At 42.2% G+C, this 19,519-nt stretch overlaps 1 protein-coding gene across 30 annotated transcripts in view; it reads right to left on the bottom strand.

Moving 5' to 3' along the window:
- si:ch211-266g18.10 (neurofilament heavy polypeptide) overlaps positions 1–963 on the bottom strand; it is a 147,727-nt gene extending 146,764 nt beyond the window's left edge. For 9 of the 30 annotated variants that reach the window (XM_046349878.1, XM_046349870.1, XM_046349879.1 and 6 more), the window contains exon 1: positions 579–961. In XM_046349878.1, the coding sequence (XP_046205834.1) occupies positions 579–600 (22 nt within the window). In that variant the 5' untranslated portion in view covers positions 601–961. Of the gene's footprint in view, positions 1–578 lie in introns of all 30 variants that reach the window. The other 21 variants (XM_046349871.1, XM_046349891.1, XM_046349887.1 and 18 more) reach the window with 5 other exon arrangements.
- Positions 964–19,519: the final 18,556 nt, after the last annotated feature.

Below are 19,519 nucleotides of genomic sequence, written 5' to 3' on the forward strand. Positions count from 1 at the left end.
CTAATTTTATGTAGTATATACACTCACTAGGTATGTAGTATACAGCATGTTAGTATGGGTATTCGAACACAGTTCATGTATTGCATGATTCCCTTCCTCCAATAAAAAAAAAAATGAAGGATGGTGAATGAATAACTACACACCACACACTCAACTGAGCAATACAGACCTTTTCACAGTTGGTGACATTTGTGATTCAATGCAAGGTGTCACTGACAAATACTGCGTCACACATTACATTCAAACACTAAGTCCTGGAGACTTTATTTAGCACCCGTAGTTAAATATGAACAATGTTTGCTGTGTTACATAAGGTGGAGAAAGTATTTAATGTCTATCTTAAGATGCTTTATAGCCTTGAAATAGCGGGCACTTCAGCTGTCATGTTACAGGGGCAAAAGTGCTAATCGTATATGCAGTATTTTTAGCAATCAACTTTCAACACATTTCCTCATCATGAGACGCCAGAGAAACAAAAGTAATCCAAATAGTATATTGCTTTAATGATGCAAACTATGTTTTAGCAAACAATTCTGCTCCACACAAAGTGAACATGCAGAACACTTTGAAAGACGTACCTTCAGGGGCTGCTTCAGGCATGTTGATATGAAAACTTAATTTCAAGTGTGTCGTTTGGAAAGCTTTTATTCAAGAGGTTAGCAATGTCTTTCAAATCGAATTGGAATCCACTGATTAAGGAAATTGTGACCGTATCAATGAAGGTAGTGCCCCTTATTTTTCCCAATATAATCCACACGTTGAATTTGTCAGAAAAAGTTGGAAAAAAAAGTTCAAATGAAAAGGTGATTGGAATTTCAAAGCTGCCCGTTTTGAAGCATTGCAGAAAATGTATACGTATGATGGCGAAGGAGAGCAAAACAGGAGTGGGGAAAGCCAAGAATAGGGCAGGGGAGAGACTGCAGATCCCTGCTGAAATGCCCACCCAGTATTATTGGTGCCTCACATGGGTATAGCACAAGGGGGCTTCAAGGTAACCTTATCCCACCACAGCCTAGTTTATTCTTAGTCAGGGCTCAATACAACAGTCGCTCTCTCAGGCCTTTTTTGGCTGTTGGGGGTTGTGCTCAGTGGTCTGACCAGGGAGAACTCAACTGGAAGGGGTATCACGCGTCTTGTAGATGGACAGATTGACTCAACGTCAGAGGTTAAGTGACAGCTACTAAGGAAAGGAAACAACAACACTGCAGTATAAATAGAAGGGAAATGAAATGTGATGCCTCCCCAATCATCATTCTTTGATTCAATTTGTGAATATGTAATACAATTAAATGTAAAAGCTATTTATTTCAAATGTTTTTCCCCTTTTTAAAAATTGAAATCACTTCCTGAATTAATTGTCTTCAATTCAAATTGGGCCCAACTCTGCAGTGAAGGCCACATCTGCACTGCATAACAAAGCTGACTATGACTATCGAGGAATCATTTTTTAAATATTCGGCCAAATCCAAGCCTGAAACTTCACGACTGCTTTGAAATTGCTGTTCAGTGAGTGTGAATGGCATGGTATGCCACATACATCGTAGACCTAGATAATACACTATTGTGGCAGTGACTTAACACAAAATCGTGATAAGAAAGTGGTTAAAGCTGGAATCCTTAGTTGCTACATCCATTTTAGAAGTGCAATCGAAAAGTATTCAGTCCCATTTACTTTTTCCACATGTTACAGCCTTATTCTAAAATGGATAACATTTTTATCTCCTCAATCTACGCACAATAACCAATAATGACAAAGCGAAAACAGGTTGACATTTTTGCAAATGTATAATTTTTATTTTATTTATTTACATAAGTATTCAGACCCTTTGCTATGAGACTTGAAAATGAGCTAAGGTGCACTCTGTTTCCATTGATATTTTTTGATAACTTAATTGAAGACCACCTGTAGTAAACTCAATTGACTGGACATGATTTGGAAAACTACGCACCTGTCTATAAAAAGAAAAAGGTCCCACAGTTGACAGTGCATGTCAATAGAGGAATTCTAGGATTCTTCCTAGAGCTGGCTGCCCAGGTAAGCTGAGTAATTGGGGGAGAATTGCCTTGGTCAGGTAGGTGACCAAAGAACCCAATGGTGATTCTGACAAAGCTACAAAGTTCATCTTTAGAGATGGGAGAACCTTCCATAAGGACAATCTCTGCAGCACTCCACCAATCAGGCCTTTATGGTAGAGTGGCCAGATGGAAGCAACTCTTCAGTAAAAGGCACGTGACAGCCCACTTGGAGTTTGCCAAAAGCCACCTAAAAGACTCAGACCATTAGAAACAAGATTCTCAGGTCGGATGAAACCAAGATTGAACTCTTTGGCCTGAATGCCAAGTGTCACATCTGGAGGAAACAAGGCACTGCTCATCACCTGGCCAATACTTTCCCTACAGTGAAGCATGGTGGTGGCAGCATCATGCTGTGGGAATGTTTTTCAGCAGCACGGATTGGGAAACTAGGTCAGGATTGAGGGAAAGATGAATGGAGAAAAGTTCAGAGAGATCCTTGATGAAAAGCTGCTCCAGAGCGCTCAGGACCTCAGACTGGGGTGAAGGTTCACCTTCCAACAGGACAATGGCCCTAAGCACACAGCCAAGACAATGCAGGAGTGGCTTTGGGACAAGTCTCTGAATGTCTGTGAGTGGGCCATCCACTTGAACCTGACCGAACATCTTTGGAGAGACCTGAAAATAGCTGTGCTGCGACAGTCCCCATCCAACCTGACAGAGCTTGAGAGGATCTCCAGAGAAGAATGGGAGAAACTCAAACAAATACAGGTGTGCCATGCTTGTTGCGTCAGACTCAAGGCTATAATCTCTGCCAAAGGTGTTTCAACAAAGTAATGAGTAAAGGGTCTGAATAGTTCTGTAAATTTGATATTTTGTAACAGCGTTCGTCTGTTGAAAGAGAAGCGGACCAAAATGCAGAGTGGTGGTTACTCATGTTCTTTAATGAAAAATGAACGATACAGGAAATAACTTAATATACAAAACAAACTAAACGTGAAAGGCTGTATAGGTTCTTGTGAAAACAAACACCTAGACAGGAACAATCACCCACAAACAGTGAAACCCAGGCTACCTAAATATGGTTCCCGATCAGAGACGAGAATCACCTGACTCTGAGAACCGCCTCAGGCAGCCATAGACTATGCTCGACAACCCTACTCAACCACAATCCCAATACCTACTAAACCCCAATACAAAAACCCACCAAAATAAACCCATGTCACAACCTGGCCTGACCAAATAAATAAAGAAAACACAAAATACTAAGACCAAGGCGTGACATATTTCAGTTAAAAATGTTATACATTGGCAAATGTTTCTAAAACCTGTTTTTGCTTTGTCATTATGGGGTATTATGTGTAAAAAACAAAACAATTTAATCCATTTTAGAATAAGACTGTAACGACACAAAATGTGGAAAAAGGCAAGGGGTCTGAATACTTTCTGAATGCACTGTATACCCATTGATTCTTGAACTAATTATTAAGCTTCATGACCTTAGTTCAACTGTTCTATCAGAACCCAAAACACAAGCTATTTTTACTAAAATATATAATATGTTAACACTATTGCCTGGCTAAAACTATTTTATATTATGGATGGTCAGTCCTTGCATTCATAGCCCTGTCTTTTCCTTTCCTTGGGAGCTGTCACTTAACGTCTGACAACTGAGTCCATCTGCGTCCATCTTCAAAACATAAGTGTGAAGCCCCTATCAGCTGAGCTCTCCCCCATCTTTTTCTTTTTTCTTTTTCACCTTTATTTAACCAGGTAGGGTAGTTGAGAACAAGTTCTCATTTGAAACTGCGACCTGGTCCAGATAAAGCATAGCAGTGTGAACAGAGAGTTACACATGGAGTAAACAATTAACAAGTCAATAACACAGTAGAAAAAAAGGGGAGTCTATATACATTGTGTGCAAAAGGCATGAGGTAGGCGAATAATTATAATTTTGCAGATCAACACTGGAGTGATAAATCAGATGGTCATGTACAGGTAGAGATATTGGTGAGCAAAAGAGTAGAAAAGTAATGAAATAAAAACAGTATGGGGATGAGGTAGGTAAAAATGGGTGGGTAGACTATGTACAGCTGCAGCGATCGGTTAGCTGCTCAGATAGCAGATGTTTGAAGTTGGTGAGGGAGATAAAAGTCTCCAACTTCAGCGATTTTTGCAATTCGTGACAGTCACAGGCAGCAGAGAACTGGACCAAAAAGCGGCCAAATGAGGTGTTGGCTTTAGGGATGATCAGTGAGATACACCTGCTAGGGCGCGTGCTACGGATGGGTGTTGCCATCGTGACCAGTGAACTGAGATAAGGCGGAGCTTTACCTAGCATGGACTTGTAGATGACCTGGAGCCAGTGGGTCTGGTGACGAATATGTAACGAGGGTCCGCCGACTAAACATATAGGTCGCAGTGATGGGTGGTATAAGGTGCTTCAGTGACAAAACGGATGGGACTGTGATAAACTGCATCCAGTTTGCTAAGTAGAGTGTTGGTAGCAATTTTGTAGATGATCGCCGAAGTCGAGGATCGGTAGGATAGTCAGTTTTACTAGGGTAAGTTTGGCGGCGTGAGTGAAGGAGGCTTTGTTGCAGAATAGAAAGCCGACTCTAGATTTGATTTTCGATTGGAGATGTTTGATATGAGACTGGAAGGAGAGTTTACAATCTAGCCAGACACCTAGGTACATAGATGTCCACATGTTCAAGGTCGGAACCATCCAGGGTGGTGATGCTGGTCAGGCGTGCGGGTGCAGGCAGCGAATGGTTGCAAAGCATGCATTTGGTTTTACTAGCGTTTAAGAGCAGCTGGAGGCCACAGAAGGAGTGTTGTATGGCATTGAATCTGGTTTGGATGTTAGATTTGGATGTTAGCACAGTGTCCAAGGACGGGCCGGAAGTATATAGAATGGTGTCTGCGTAGAGGTGGATCAGGGAATTGGATTGAAATCTGTGGCACCCCCACAGAGACTGCCAGAGGACCGGACAGCATGCCCTCTGATTTGACACACTGAACTCTTTCTGCAAAGTAGTTGGTGAACCAGGCAAGGCAGTCATCCAAAAAAACGAGGCTACCAAGTCTGCCGATAAGAATATGGTGATTGACAGAGTCGAAAGCCTTGGCAAGGTCGATGAAGACTGCTTCACAGTACTGTATTTTATCGATGGCGGTTATGATATCGTTTAGGACCTTGAGCGTGGCTGAGGTGCACCCGTGACCAGCTCTGAAACCAGATTGCACAGCGGAGAAGGTATAGGGGGATTCGAGATGGTCAGTGACCTGTTTGTCGACTTGGCTTTCAAAGACCTTAGGCAGGGCAGGATAGATATAGGTCTGTAACAGTTTGGATCCAGGGTGTCTCCCCCTTTGAAGAGGGGGATGACTGTGGCAGCTTTCCAATCATTGGGGATCTCAGATGATATGAAAGAGGTTGAACAGGCTGGTAATAGGGGTTGCGACAAAGGCAGCGGATAGTTTCAGAAATAGGGTCCAGATTGTCAAGCCCAGCTGATTTGTACGGGTCCAGGTTTTGCAGCTCTTTCAGAACATCTGCTATCTGGATTTGGGTAAAGGAGAACCTGGAGAGGCTTGCGCGAGTAGCTGCGGAGCGGTTGGCCGAGGTTGGAGTAGCCAGGCGGAAGGCATGGCCAACCGTTGAGAAATGCTTGTTGAAGTTTGATAATCATGGATTTATCGGTGGTGACTGTTACCTCGCCTCAGTGCAGTGGGCAGCTGGGAGGAGGTTCTCTTGTTCTCTATGGACTTCAGTGTCCCAGAACTTTTTGGAGTTGGAGTTACAGGATGCACATTTCTGCCTGAAGAAGCTGGCCTTAGCTTTCCTGACTGACTGCATGTATTGGTTCCCGACTTCTCTGAACAATTGCATATCGCGGGGACTATTCGATGCTATTGCAGTCCGCCACAGGATGTTTGTGCTGGTCGAGGGCTGTCAGGTCTGGAGTGAACCAAGGGCTATATCTGTTCTTAGTTCTGCATTTTTTGCATCTAAAATAGTGAGGAAGTTACTTTTAAAAGAATGACCAGGCATCCTCAACTGAAGGGATGAGGTCAATGTCCTTCCAGGATACCCGGGCCAGGTAGATTAGACAGGCCTGCTCACAGAAGTGTTTTAGGGAGCGTTTGACAGTGATGAGGGGTGGTCATTTGACTGCGGCTCCGTAGCGGATACAGGCAATGAGGCAGTGATAGCTGAGATCCTGGGTGAGGACAGCGGAGGTGTATTTGGAGGGCCAGTTGGTCAGGATGACGTCTATGAGGGTGCCCTTGTTTACAGATTTAGGGTTGTACCTGGTGGGTTCCTTGATGATTTGTGTGAGATTGAGGGCATCTAGCTTAGATTGTAGGACTGCCGGGGTGTTAACCTCTTGCTCCTACCTGGCACGCAGGCTTCCCATCTAGAGATCTGGAAATGCAAATGTGCTACGCTAAATGCTAATAGTATTAGTTCAAACTCAAATGTTCATTAAAATACACATTGAATTAAAGCTACACTCGTTGTGAATCCAGGCAACAAGTCAGATTTTTAAAATGCTTTTCGGCGAAAGCATGAGAAGCTATTATCTGATAGCATGTAACACCCCAAAAGACCCGCAGGGGACGTAAACAAAATAATTAGCATAGTCGGCGCTACACAAACCGCACAATAAAATATAAAATATTCATTACCTTTAACCATCTTTCTTGGCACTCCTAGATGTCCCATAATCACTATTGGGTCTTTTTTTCGATTAAAATCGGTCCATATATAGCCTAGATATCGATCTATGAAGACTGTGATAAACAAAAAAAATAGCGTTTCATAACGTAACGTCATTTTTTAAAATAAAAGTCGACGATAAACTTTCACAAAACACTTCGAAATACTTTTGTAATGCAACTTTAGGTATTAGTACACGTTAATAAGCGATAAAATTCTATAGGTGTCAGTCTGGAAAAAATGTCAGGAGAAATCTCAACCAAAACAATCGGTTCCCTTGATTCGGTTTGACCAATAATCAAAGCCGAAGCAAATGACAAGACTAGACATTGTGTGGAAGCTGTAGGTACTGCAACCTCGGCCTCATTTAATTCGGTTCACCTTTAACAATTCCTGGACGTGGCGCATGGATTTTTATTTCCATTTTCAGTGATCAGATTTTCCTGCACTTTGATGAAACGCACGTTCTGTTATAGTTACAGCAGTGATTTAACCAGTTTTATAAACGTCTGAGTGTTTTCTATCCACACATACTAATCATATGCATATACTATATTCCTGGCATGAGCAGCAGGGCGCTGAAATGTTGTGATTTTTAACAGAATATTTGAAAAAGTAGGGGGTAGGAGTAACAGGTTAAGCATATCCTAGTTTAGGTCACTTAACAGAACAAACTCTGAAGCTAGATGGGGGGGGCCATCAATTCACAAATGGTGTGCAGGGCACAGCTGGGAGCTGAGAGGGGGGGGGGGGTCGGTAGCAGGCGGCAACAGTGAGACTTATTTCTGGAGAGAGTAATTTTCAAAATTAGTAGTTCGAACTGTTTGGGTATGGACCTGGAAAGTATGACATTACTTTGCAGGCTCTCTCTGCAGTAGACTGCAACTCCTCCCCCTTTGGCAGTTCTATCTTGACAGAAAATGTTATAGCTGGGTATGGAAATCTCAGGATTTTTGGTGTCCTTCCTGAGCCAGGATTCAGACACGGCAAGGACATCAGGGTTAGCAGAGTGTGCTAAAGCAGTGAGTAAAACAAACTTGCATGCATGAAGCCAAGGCTTTTTCGATCACAGAAGTCAACAAATGAGGGTGCCTGGGGACATGCAGGGCCTGGGTTTACCTCCACATCACCCGCGGAACAGAGGGTAGAATGAGGGTGCGGCTAAAGGCTATCAAAACTGGTCGCCTAGAGCGTTGGGGACAGAGAATGAAAGGAGCAGATTTATGGGCATGGTAGAATATATTCAGGGCATAATGCGCAGACAGGGGTATGGTGGGGTGCGGGTACAGCGGAGGTAAGCCCAGGCACTGGGTGATGATGAGAGAGGTTGTATCACTGGACATGCTGGTTGTAATGGGTGATGTCACCGCATGTGTGGGAGGTGGGACAAAGGAGGTATCAGGGGTATGAAGAGTGGAACTAAGGGCTCTATTGTAAACTAAAAGAATGAAAACTAACCTGAACAGTATACAAGGCATATTGACATTTGAGAGAGACATACAGCGAGGCATACAGTAATCACAGGTGTTGAATTGGGAGAGCTAGCTAAAACAGTAGCTAAAAAGGTAGGTGAGACAATAGCTAATCAACTAGCACAACAACAGCAGGTAAAACGGCGTTGACTAGGCAGGGAGGGTCGGATTAACTACACAGAGCCTGAGTGCGGCTGGGGCCGACAGATAAAACATAAACAAGCAGAATGGAGTACCGTGATTAATGGACAGTCCAGCATGCATCAGCTATGTAGCCAAGTGATCAGTGTCCAGGGTGCAGCGGTGGATGGGGCAGGGAAGCTAGACTGGCGAGTATTATACAGGTTTTAAAAAACTGGCTGGCTGTGCAGAAGGTAAAAAAGGTAAAAGCTGCTAGCAGTGGCTAACAATGAGCTAGTAGCTAGTTAGCTGGTTAGCTTCTGGAGGTTCTTGAGTGTGTTCTAAAAATTAAAAATAGCGATTCCGTATCACATTGGTTACCGGAAGGTATAAATAAATTAAAAATCGAGAAGAGATTGAAAGTAAATATGGGTCCAGTGAGTGGTTGGGACGCGGCGATTCAGACAGTTAGCAGGCCTGTGCTAACAAGCTAACAGTTAGTAGGCCGGGGCTAAACAAGCTAGCAGGCCGAATTAGCAAGCAAGGAGATAGCAAGGGCTAGAAAGTTAGCCTTTGGGGGACGTCGCGATGGGGTGAGTCTTTATGCCTCTTCATGCGGTGTCAGAGATAGAACGGTCGTGGGTCCGGATATTGTAGCCCAGGAGTATGCTTCGGTGGTAGCACAGGAGCTCTGGCCGGGCTAGCTTCAAGCTAAGTGGGTGTAAACGCTCGCCAGGAGTATTCATCCGGGGTTGCGGTTCGCTAGTTAGCTAGTTGTGAAGATCCAGCTGAAAATATTCTGTTTGCGGTGGGAATCCGGGGATAAAAAAAAGAATAGGTCCGTTATGCTCTGGTTAGAGTCGCGTTGTTCGAACTGGCGAGAGCTTTCCGAGCTAAAGGTTAGTTGATGACCGGTTAGCTGAAGTCCGCTAGCAATGGTTTGCTGACTGATAGCTGGTAGTTAGCTGGCTAGCTTCAGTTAAGGGGTTCCGGATCCGAAGTAAATATAAATACTTTAGAAAAAAACAGATCCGCGCTACATTGGGTGAGGCGGGTTGCAGGAGAATATTTAGAAGTTGACGTTTAGTAAAATGTTTTAAGATATGCGAAGAAAAATATGTAAAAAAACGATATATACAAGGGACACGACACGACAAGATGTCTGACTGCTACACCATCTTGGATTCAAAGCACAAGGCGAGTCTCAGTTGCAGACACAGAAGGCAGATGGTTGGAGTCTTACAATGTTTAATAATCCAAAGGGGTAGGCAAGAGAATGGTCATGGACAGGCAAAAGGTCAAAACCAGATCAGAGTCCAGATGGTACAGAGTGGCATACAGGCTCAAGGTCAAGGCAGGTGGGTACAGAGCCCAGAAACAGGCAAAGGTCAAAACCGGGAGGACTAGAAAAAGGAGAATTGCAAAAGGAGTACGGGAAATACACTCTGGTTGACTTGACTAAACATACAAGACGAACTGACAGGGATAAATACACCGGGGAAAATAAGCTACACCTAGAAGGGGTGGAGACAATCACAGGAACAGGTGAAACAGATGAGGGCGTGACAGTCAAACCACTCAGCCGCAAAAAAAAAAAAAAGCCAAAAAAAGGTTGGCAATAGTGTTGTTTGGTGACTAAGCCATTCCCGGAAGCAAAATGAGATGATTATTTCTCACGACAACCCAGCTGCACAGATGTGAGTGTGTAACAATTATAAAAATCTATGTGTGACGGTCAATCTTCTGTGCACGAACAAAGACAATTGCTTTATTTACCTTAATAAATAAATCGTCTTTGCTTGTGCACGGAAGATTGACACACAGAGAGCTCAACTGTTGGGGCATCACACTCATGTCTTGACTCAGACGGAAGTCAGATGGAAGTCATATTGAGACCTGCACAATACAAAAACACACACATCAATAAGCAAGTATAGAGAAATGTAAATATAAACAATATACACATTAAGATACAAAACAGAGGCAGTTAAAATACACTGCACACTGCCCTATCCCATCTGGACAAAAGGAATACCTACATAAGAATGCTGTTCTTTGACTTCAGCTCAGCATTCAACACGATAGTACCCTCCAAGCTCATCATTAAGCTAGAGGCCCTGGGTCTCAACCCCACCCTGTGTAATTGGGTCCTGGACTTCCTGACAGGCCGCGCCCAGGTGGTGAAAGTTGGAAACATCTTCACTTCGCTAATCCTCAACACTGGGGCCCCGCAAGGGTGCATGCTCAGCCCTCTCCTGTACTGCCTGTTTACCCATAACTGCATGGTCAAGCACAGCTCCAACTCAATCAACAAGTCTGCAGACGACGCAACAGTAGTATGCTTGATTACCAACAACGACGAGACAGCCTACAGGGAGGAGGTGAGGGCACTCAGAGTGTGGTGTCAGGAAAAAACCTCTCACTTATCAATAAAACAAAAGGAGATGATTGTAGACTTCAAGAAACAGCAGAGGGAGCACCCCCCTATCCACATTGAAGGAACAGCAGTGGAGAAGGTGGGAAGCTTGAAGTTCCTCGGTGTACACATCACAGACAAAACTGAAATGGTTCACTCACACAGACAGTGTGGTGAAGAAGGCACAACAGCATCTCTTCAACCTCAGGAGGCTGAAGAAATTTGGCTTGTCACCTAAAACCCTCAAACTTTTACAGATGAACAATTGAGAGCATCCTGTCTGGCTGTATCACTGCCTTGTATGGCAACTGCAAACTACCTGCCCTACAGGACACCTACAGCACAGGAAGACCAAAAATATCATCAAGGACAACAACCACCCGAGCCACTGCCTGTTCACCCCGCCACCACCCAGAAGGTGTGGGTAGTACAGGTGCATCAAAGCTGGAACAGAGACTGAAAAACAGCTTCTCTCAAGGCCATCAGATTGTTAAACAGCCATCACTAACAGAGAGGATGCTGCCTACATACAGACTTGAAATCATAGGCCACTTTAATAAATGGATCACTAGTCACTTTAATAATGCCACTTTAATAATGTTTACATATCTTACAGTTCTCATCTCATATGTATATACTGTATTTTATACCATCCATTGCATCTTGCCTATGCCGCTCTCTCATTGCTCATCCATATATTTATATATTCTTACTCCATTCCGTCACTTAGATTTGTGTGTCCTAGGTAGTTGTTGAATTATTAGATTACTTGTTAGATATTGCTGCACTGTTGGAACTAGAAGCACAAGCATTTTGCTTACAATTATAAGCAAAAGCATCACACTTTCAAATTATATCTGCTAACCATTGGCATGTGACCAATAACATTTGATTTGATTTAGTAGATGCAGGACCTACAGCACTGGAATCATTAATTTACCTCTCCAGACAAAGGCTCCATTGAAAAAGTAATCTGGGACTAAGTTTGTTAGCTTGATGGCTAATGTTAGCAGCTTACATTTTAGGAGGAGAAATGTAAGAGTGGCATTGACTAAAATACAGTACAATACAGCATGTACATATGAAACAAGTAAAGTAGAAGGTAAACATTAAAGTGACTTGTGATTCCATGGCTATGTACAGTTGAAGTTGGAAGTTTACATACACTTAGGTTGGAGTCATTCGGTCTGCCCTTGAACAGGCAGTTAACCAACTGTTCCTAGGCAGTCATTGAAAATAAGAATTTGTTCTTAACTGACTTACCTAGTAAAATAAAATAAAATAAATTAAAATAAATTAAATTATAATAAATGTAATTAATTTGTTTTTCAACCACTCCACAGATTTCTTGTTAACAAGTCGGTTAGGACAGCAACTTTGTGCATGAGAGAAGTAAATATTTCCAACAATTGTTTACAGACAGATTATTTCACTTCTCATTCACTGAAGTTTGCATACACTAAATTGACTGTGCCTTTAAACAGTTTGGAAAAATCCAGAAAATTATGTCATGCTTTAGTAGCTTCTGATAAATTATGTCAATTAGCCTGAGTCAATTTGAGGTGTACCTGTGGATGTATTTCAAGGCCTACATTCAAACTTAGTGCCTCTTTACTTAACATCATGGGAAAATCAAAAGAAATCAGCGAAGACCTCAGAATTGTTTTTGTAGATCTCCAAAAGTCTGGTTCATTCATGGGAGCAATTTCCAAACAGCTGAAGGTACCACACTCATCTGAACAAACAATAGTATGTAAGTATAAACACTGGGACCGCGCAGCCGTCATACCACTCAGGAAGAAAACGAGTTATATATCAACATAACCTGAAAGGCCGATCAGCAAGGAAGAAGCCACTGCTGTAGAACCGCCATAAAAAAGACAGACTACGGTTTGAAACTGCAGATGGGGACAAAGATCATACTTTTGGAGAAATGTCCTCTGGTCTGATGAAACAAAAATAGAACTGTTTGGCCATAATGACTGAAAGATTAGTGGAATCTGTGTGGGTAGCTGGACAGGTAGGATGACTGACAGTGAAGGTGAACATGTGGTCATGTGTCAGGTGACAGAGGAATGGATGAGACTGAGGCAGGAATTCATTTAACCATAAAGTGGTATAGTTACTGAGTAGTCTGTGCTGCATCACAAAGGAAACAAATAACATGTATCCAATCAAATTCATAGTCAAAGATCATATCATTCATTATTAAAATAATTTAGGGAATTCAACAGTTCACTTCATTAAGAAGTCAATAGTAATCATCCGCGAGTCATTTAGGCTCATAACTATTTATTATAAATCATGAAAGAATACAAACAGTGAATGGTTATACAATCTATAATCCCCATTAACAACGTCAATCAATTAGCAAACAATGACGTTTCTCATTTCACTCTTTCAATTGTCTTCATGTGTACATATAATTAATTTCAATACATATGAACCATATCGATTGCATAATTGGCCTATGAGGATCCGTAGGGCCGTGATCATTGACAATTCACATTACACAATATGTTTGAAGCGTGCGCTCCAAGCCGCGCTCCTCGGTAATAACTATAAACAATAACTGAATGGCCCACTCTCCCGATCGCCACAGTTAATTCAGATGAAAGGAAACAGTCGGTGGACTTACGTGGATTCATGGACGCACAGAACTTCTGCATCAGATAGAGTTAAGGAAGAGAAAGCAGCAAGATCAGGCGATGGCAATTTCCTCCTTTTATGGAGTTGAGATCTGTCGGACATTTCCACCTGACCTAATTAATGCGACCCTGGCCCAGCTGAGTAAATGGCAATGAATTAAAGGATTATTCCACCACTAAAATGAATTGTGCTTCCTTTTCTGTGGCATTTGATACTGTTGATCATGCTATTTCATTAAACAAGTTGTCCTCGATTGGCCTGGGCTCTGACGCATGTTCATGGTTTCATGATTATCTTAGTGACAGATCTCAGGCCATCTTGATTGAAGTTCAAACTTCTTGAAGTACATAAAGGTGTTCCACAGTTGTCGACAGTAGCTCTTTTCACTATTTCTATACATGGAACAAATATATAAACGCACATGTCGTGTTGTTCCCATTATTCATGAGCTGAAATTAAAGATCCCTGAAAAGTTCAATACGCACAAAAAGCTTACAGTGGCAAGAAAAAGTTTGACATAAAATTCTATCTGATATTCATCTAAGTCACAACAATAGACAAACACAGTGTGCTTAAACTAATAACACACACATTATTGTATTTTTCTTGTCTATTTTGAATATATAATTTAAACATTCACAGTGTATGTTGGAAAAGGTATTTTCACCCCGAGGCTAATGACTTGGAGTCAGGAGTCAGGAGTCAACTAATTGGAGTCAGGAGTCAACTAACCTGGAGTCGAATCAATGAGACAAGATTGAAGATTCTGGTTAGAGCTCCACTGCCCCATAAAAAAGACTCACACAATTTGAGTTTCTATTCACAAGAACCATGCCTCGAACAAAAGAGATCTCAGAAGACCTAAGATTAGGAATTGTTGCCTTGCATAAAAGATGGAAAAGTCCAAGGTAAGACAAATTGTCTATAAATGGAGAAATTTCAGCACTGTTGCTACTCTCCTTAGGAGTGGCCGTCCTGCAAAGATGACTGCAAGAGCACAGCGCATAATCCTCAATTAGTTTAAGAAGAATCCTTGAGTGTCAGCTAAAGACTTAAGGAAATCTCTGGAAGATGCTAACATCTCTGTTGACGAGTCTAACAATACATAAAACACTAAACAAGAATGGTGTTCGTGAGAGAACACCATGGAAGATACTACTGCTGTCCAAAAAAAAACATTGCTGCACGTCTGAAATTAGCAAAAGATTATCTGGATGTTCCACAGTGCTACTGGCAAAATATTCTGTGGACAGATGAAACTAAAGTTGTGTTGTTTGGAAGGAACACACAACACTATGTGTGAAGAAAAAAAAGCACAGCACATCATCAAAACCGCATCCCAACTGTAAACTATGTTGGGGCTGCTTTGCTGCCTCGGGGCTTGGAGAGCTTGCTATCATCGATGATAAAAAGAATGTTATGCAGGTGAGTGAGGACCCAAAAGTGATATAACGGAAACAGAGTCTTTTAATGTCCAAACAGGGAAAACACAAATCCTCTAGTTTAACAGGAGAGTCCCCCTTCTAGTTGTTGAGGAGAGTTGCAGGGCTAGCGGCAACAGACTGCAGGTCCCTTCGGGTAGGCGCGGGCCGTAGAGGATAGAGACACCTGCTCACACGTAGTATCCGATGACGAGGCAGAATACAACTGGACGGAACAAAAGCAAAGCAAACAGCAAACAAGAATCCGACAAGGACAGAAGCAGAAACAGAGAGAGAAATAGAGACTTAATCAGAGGGCAAAATAGGGGACGGGTGTGAAAGAGTAAACGAGGTCGTTAGGAGAATGAGGAACAGCAGGGAGCAGGAACGGAACGATAGAGAGAGAGAGGAATAGAAAGAGAGAAAGAAACCTAATAAGACCAGCAGAGGGAAACGAAGAGAAGAGAAAGCACAGGGACAAGACATGACAATACAATACATGACAATGAATTCCCAAGTTTATCAAGAAATTTCGGAGGAGAATGTAAGGCTATCTATCCGACAATTGAAGCTTAACAATCGTTAGGTGTATCAACAGGACAGCAACCCAAAAGACAGAAGTAAATCAACAACAGAATGGCTTGTACAGAAGAAAATACGCCTTCTTGAGTAGCCCAGTCAGTCCTGACCTCAACCCGAATGAGAAGTTGTGGCATGACCTCAAGAGGTTTGTTCACACCAGACATCCCAAGAATATTGTGGAACTGAAACATTTTTGTAAAGGGGAATGGTCCAAAATTCCTCCTGACCATTGTGCAGGTCTTATCCGCAACTACAGAAAACATTTGGTTGATGTTATTGATGCCACATGAGGGTCAACCTGTTATTAAATCCAAGGGTTCACATACTTTTTCCATCCTACACTGTGAATATTTACACAGTGTGTTCAATAAAGACATGAACAATTATAATTGTTTGAGTGTTATTACTTTAAGCAGAATGTGTGAGTCTATTTCTGTGACTTAGATGAAGATCAGAAAAAATGTTATGACCAATTTATGCAGAAATCCAGGTAATTCTATAGGGTTCACATAATTTTTCAGATTTTCTTTTTAATAAATTTAAATAAATGTTTTGCTTTGTCATTATGGGGCATTGTGTGTAGATTGATAAGGAAAAAGTGTTATTTAATCAATTTTAGAATAAGGCTGTAACTTAAGAAAATGTGGAAAAAGTGAAGGATTCTGATTACTTCCCGAATGCACTGTAGTAGCCATATCTTGGAAAACCAAAGTTCCAAAGGCTGGGCCTAATATAGTGTATAAGAGGTCTGATTCTTTGCTCTGTGGTGTGTAATGGGGAGCAGTTACTAATAAGCATGCACCCGTTAAGAAAATCACTGTAAAACTGTTAAATCCCCTTGGATTGATGAGGATGTTTAAAAAATGATGGCTTAGAGGGACGAAACAAAGGAGTGGCAAATGAGTCTGGCTGCACAATCAAATGTCAAACAAACTGCAAATTGAGAAATCATGTGACTGAAATGAATAAAATGAATAAAATGAAGAAGCTACATTATGAAACAAAGACAAATGATATAAATAATGATAGCAAAGAGCTTTGGAGCACCTTAAATTCATTTTTGGGGGAAAAGGACACATTTGCTTCATCATTCATTGAATCAGATGGCTCATTCATCACAAAAGCCACTGATATTGCCAATTACTTTTGTGATTATCTTCCTTGGCAAGATTATAAAACTTAGGCATGACATGCCAGCAACAAACGCTGACACTACACATCCAAGTATGAATTATCAAATTATGAAAGACAAGCATTGCCATTTTGAATTCTGTAAAGTGAGTGTGGAAAGGTGAAAAAATTGTTGTCTATTAACAATGACATACCACCAGGGCCTGAAAACTTGGATGGAAAAGGATAATAGCGGACGATATTTCCACTTCTATTTGCAAATTCTACAATCTAAGCCTACTAGAAAGTGTGTGCCCTCACGCCTGGAAAAAGCTAAAGTAATTCCGCCACCCACTAATGGTAAAGCCCCCTTTATTGTCTCAAATAGCCGACCAATCATCCTGTTACCAACTCTTAGTAAAATTTGGGAACAAAATGTGTTTGACCAGATACAATGCTAATTTATTATAAACAAATTGACAACAGACTTTCAGCATGCTTAAAGGAAAGGACATTCAACAAGCACGGATGGCACTTACACAAATTACTGATGATTGGAAGAGAGAAATTGATGATAAAATGATTGTGGGAGCTGTTTTGATAGAATTCAATGCGACTTTTGACATTATCAATGAAAGTCTGCTGACGGAAAAAAATATATTTTTTATGACTTTACACCCCCTGCTATATTGTGGATAAAGAGTTACGTGTCTAACAGAACACAGAGGGTGTTCTGTAATGGAAGATTCTCCAACATAATCCAGGTAGAATCAAGAATTCCCCATGTCCCCTTACTTTTTTCAATCTTTACTATTGCCATGCCTCTTTCCTTATGTAAAGCCAGTGTGTCTATGTATACAGATAACTCAACACTATACATTTCAGCTACTACAGCGATTGAAATCAATGCAACACTTAGCAAAGAGCTGCAGTTAGAGGAATACATATCACAGTAAAAACGGTTGCAGGCCGGAGGGCCATCAAAAAGTGCAGATCAGAAAGGCCATCAAGCGAAACAGACCAATGATGTGCGGGCAAACAGTGGGAGTATCTATGACATTCTGAGGACTGGGTAGGGTAGGGGGCCCACGCCCTCCACCTCCTTTCCCTCAGCGTGGAGTTCTGAGCTGGGAGGGTGGCTTTGGCACCCGCTCGAGCTCGGTTCCCAGCATCTCCATGTCACCTGGCTTGCCCCCGACCGGCTACCACCCTCCTTTCCCCGTTAGGCAAGGCTGCATGGCGCACCTGCGGCCTCGTCCGAAGGGGATCAGGGGTTTCCAGTGAACCGGGTCTTCCCACCTCGGTCTCCAACATCAAGCGATTGGGTCTAGGCCAGGACCCTCGTACGGCTCCGGGTACCTAGCCAACCGCACTGCGCACAGGCAGTTTAATGCCTCCCCTTACCGTCGCACGGCGGTGGAGCACCGGGATGCTTTTGTTTCAACATAAAACCTTTTTGTGAACTATGTCCTCTCGCTCTGGCGAATGGCGTGCAAGGGAACGGAGGGCAACTTCCCCAACCATGCCTAGCCACTATCCTCAGCGTAAAAACATACTGTCTATTGATGTGTCCCATTGTCTGGGGACAACGGGGGTAATATTTGGTCGAAGTTGGTCATTAGAGTATGCAGGCTGAAGGGAATAAACAAGGAGTGGCATGGTAATGAAAGTGACTTCCGCTCACAATACAAATATGCACACTTGGTAAATTGCGAGGGGACTGAACAGTAACAGGTATCATTCACACCGGCAAAGCTTACACAGTCTTCCATTTCCATACAATGGCCTCTACCATCTGATTCTGATTTGGTGTTTTGTAAGTATAAAGGAGAGAGCAGCAGACACAACTGGGCTTTTTTCAGTCTACCACAGCTGCACTCGAGACAAATTTAAACCATCCATTTACTCTGCTCCCAGATTAGCTCTATACCTCAAACACAGCCACGGCAATAAGGGAGTGTTTGACATGTAATATTCCTGCCCCCACACTCTGTACTGGGCCTCCTTTTTGGACCTGAGGCTTGTGGTTCCAACCTCATGTACATGTCTGTATGAGTCTTACATGGATCCAGATCCTTGCCTGCGTCCCAATTGTCTTAACTTTGCACCACTATCTTTCTCATAAACATTGATATTTGAAATGATTGGATTTCACTGTTTTGCCCTGCTTATCCAGTCATTTTAGATTAGTGCTTACGAAGGACAGGTGAAGAGTTGAAAACACTACAGCTGTTCGGACATGACCAAGGTGTCTACAACTGTTTCCCACCCTCTGATTGCCAGTGCGCTACCTTCCTTTATATCCCACCTCCATTCCACCTCCCACATAACCATGAGCTTCTCACAAGATGGCAGCCACCTTAGATGCCTATGGCTTGTGGCAGCTAGTCCCCAGTTTCCTCCACCCAGAGTCTGTCTGGCCAACCCCACCTAACCACCACCCCTCTTTTCCAGTGAGGATTAAACAACATTTGGCCTGCCATCTTGTGGCCTGCCGGATATTCCCTGACCCTATCCCACCACCTATTTTCAGCCACCAGCAGCCAACCAAGGACATATCATGTGGTAGAGGCCCCTTTCTTTAGATCCCCAACATGTTCCCAGTACAGGATTTTATTTACAATGTGTGTGCATAAGATACAGTTTAGTACGCTGTGTTGTTTTTGAAAGTAGGTTTTAAAAATGCTGTGTGGTGTAATTGTCAATTTATAGTATGACATACAGTATGGATTTACTGTTCCTGAATGATATACTTGTTCTCACATGCTTAGGTATTTAAAGAAGATTATTCAGTTGAGAAATGTTGGTCAAGCTTTCATAATTTCCTTTAGTAAAAGAATAATTTAATATTTGAGAATACTCTATTTCCATATTGTCCATTTGTGAGCGACTGGGTTTAAATTAGTATTTTTTTCTACACTCACACAGGAGTAATTAAGGCCTAGTTTTACACATACATATAATTATTATAATTTTGTATATTTTGATTTGGGGTGCACTAACTGTGGCC

Source organism: Oncorhynchus gorbuscha, linkage group LG05 (assembly GCF_021184085.1).
Source record: "Oncorhynchus gorbuscha isolate QuinsamMale2020 ecotype Even-year linkage group LG05, OgorEven_v1.0, whole genome shotgun sequence".
Taxonomy (NCBI): Eukaryota; Metazoa; Chordata; class Actinopteri; order Salmoniformes; family Salmonidae; genus Oncorhynchus; species Oncorhynchus gorbuscha.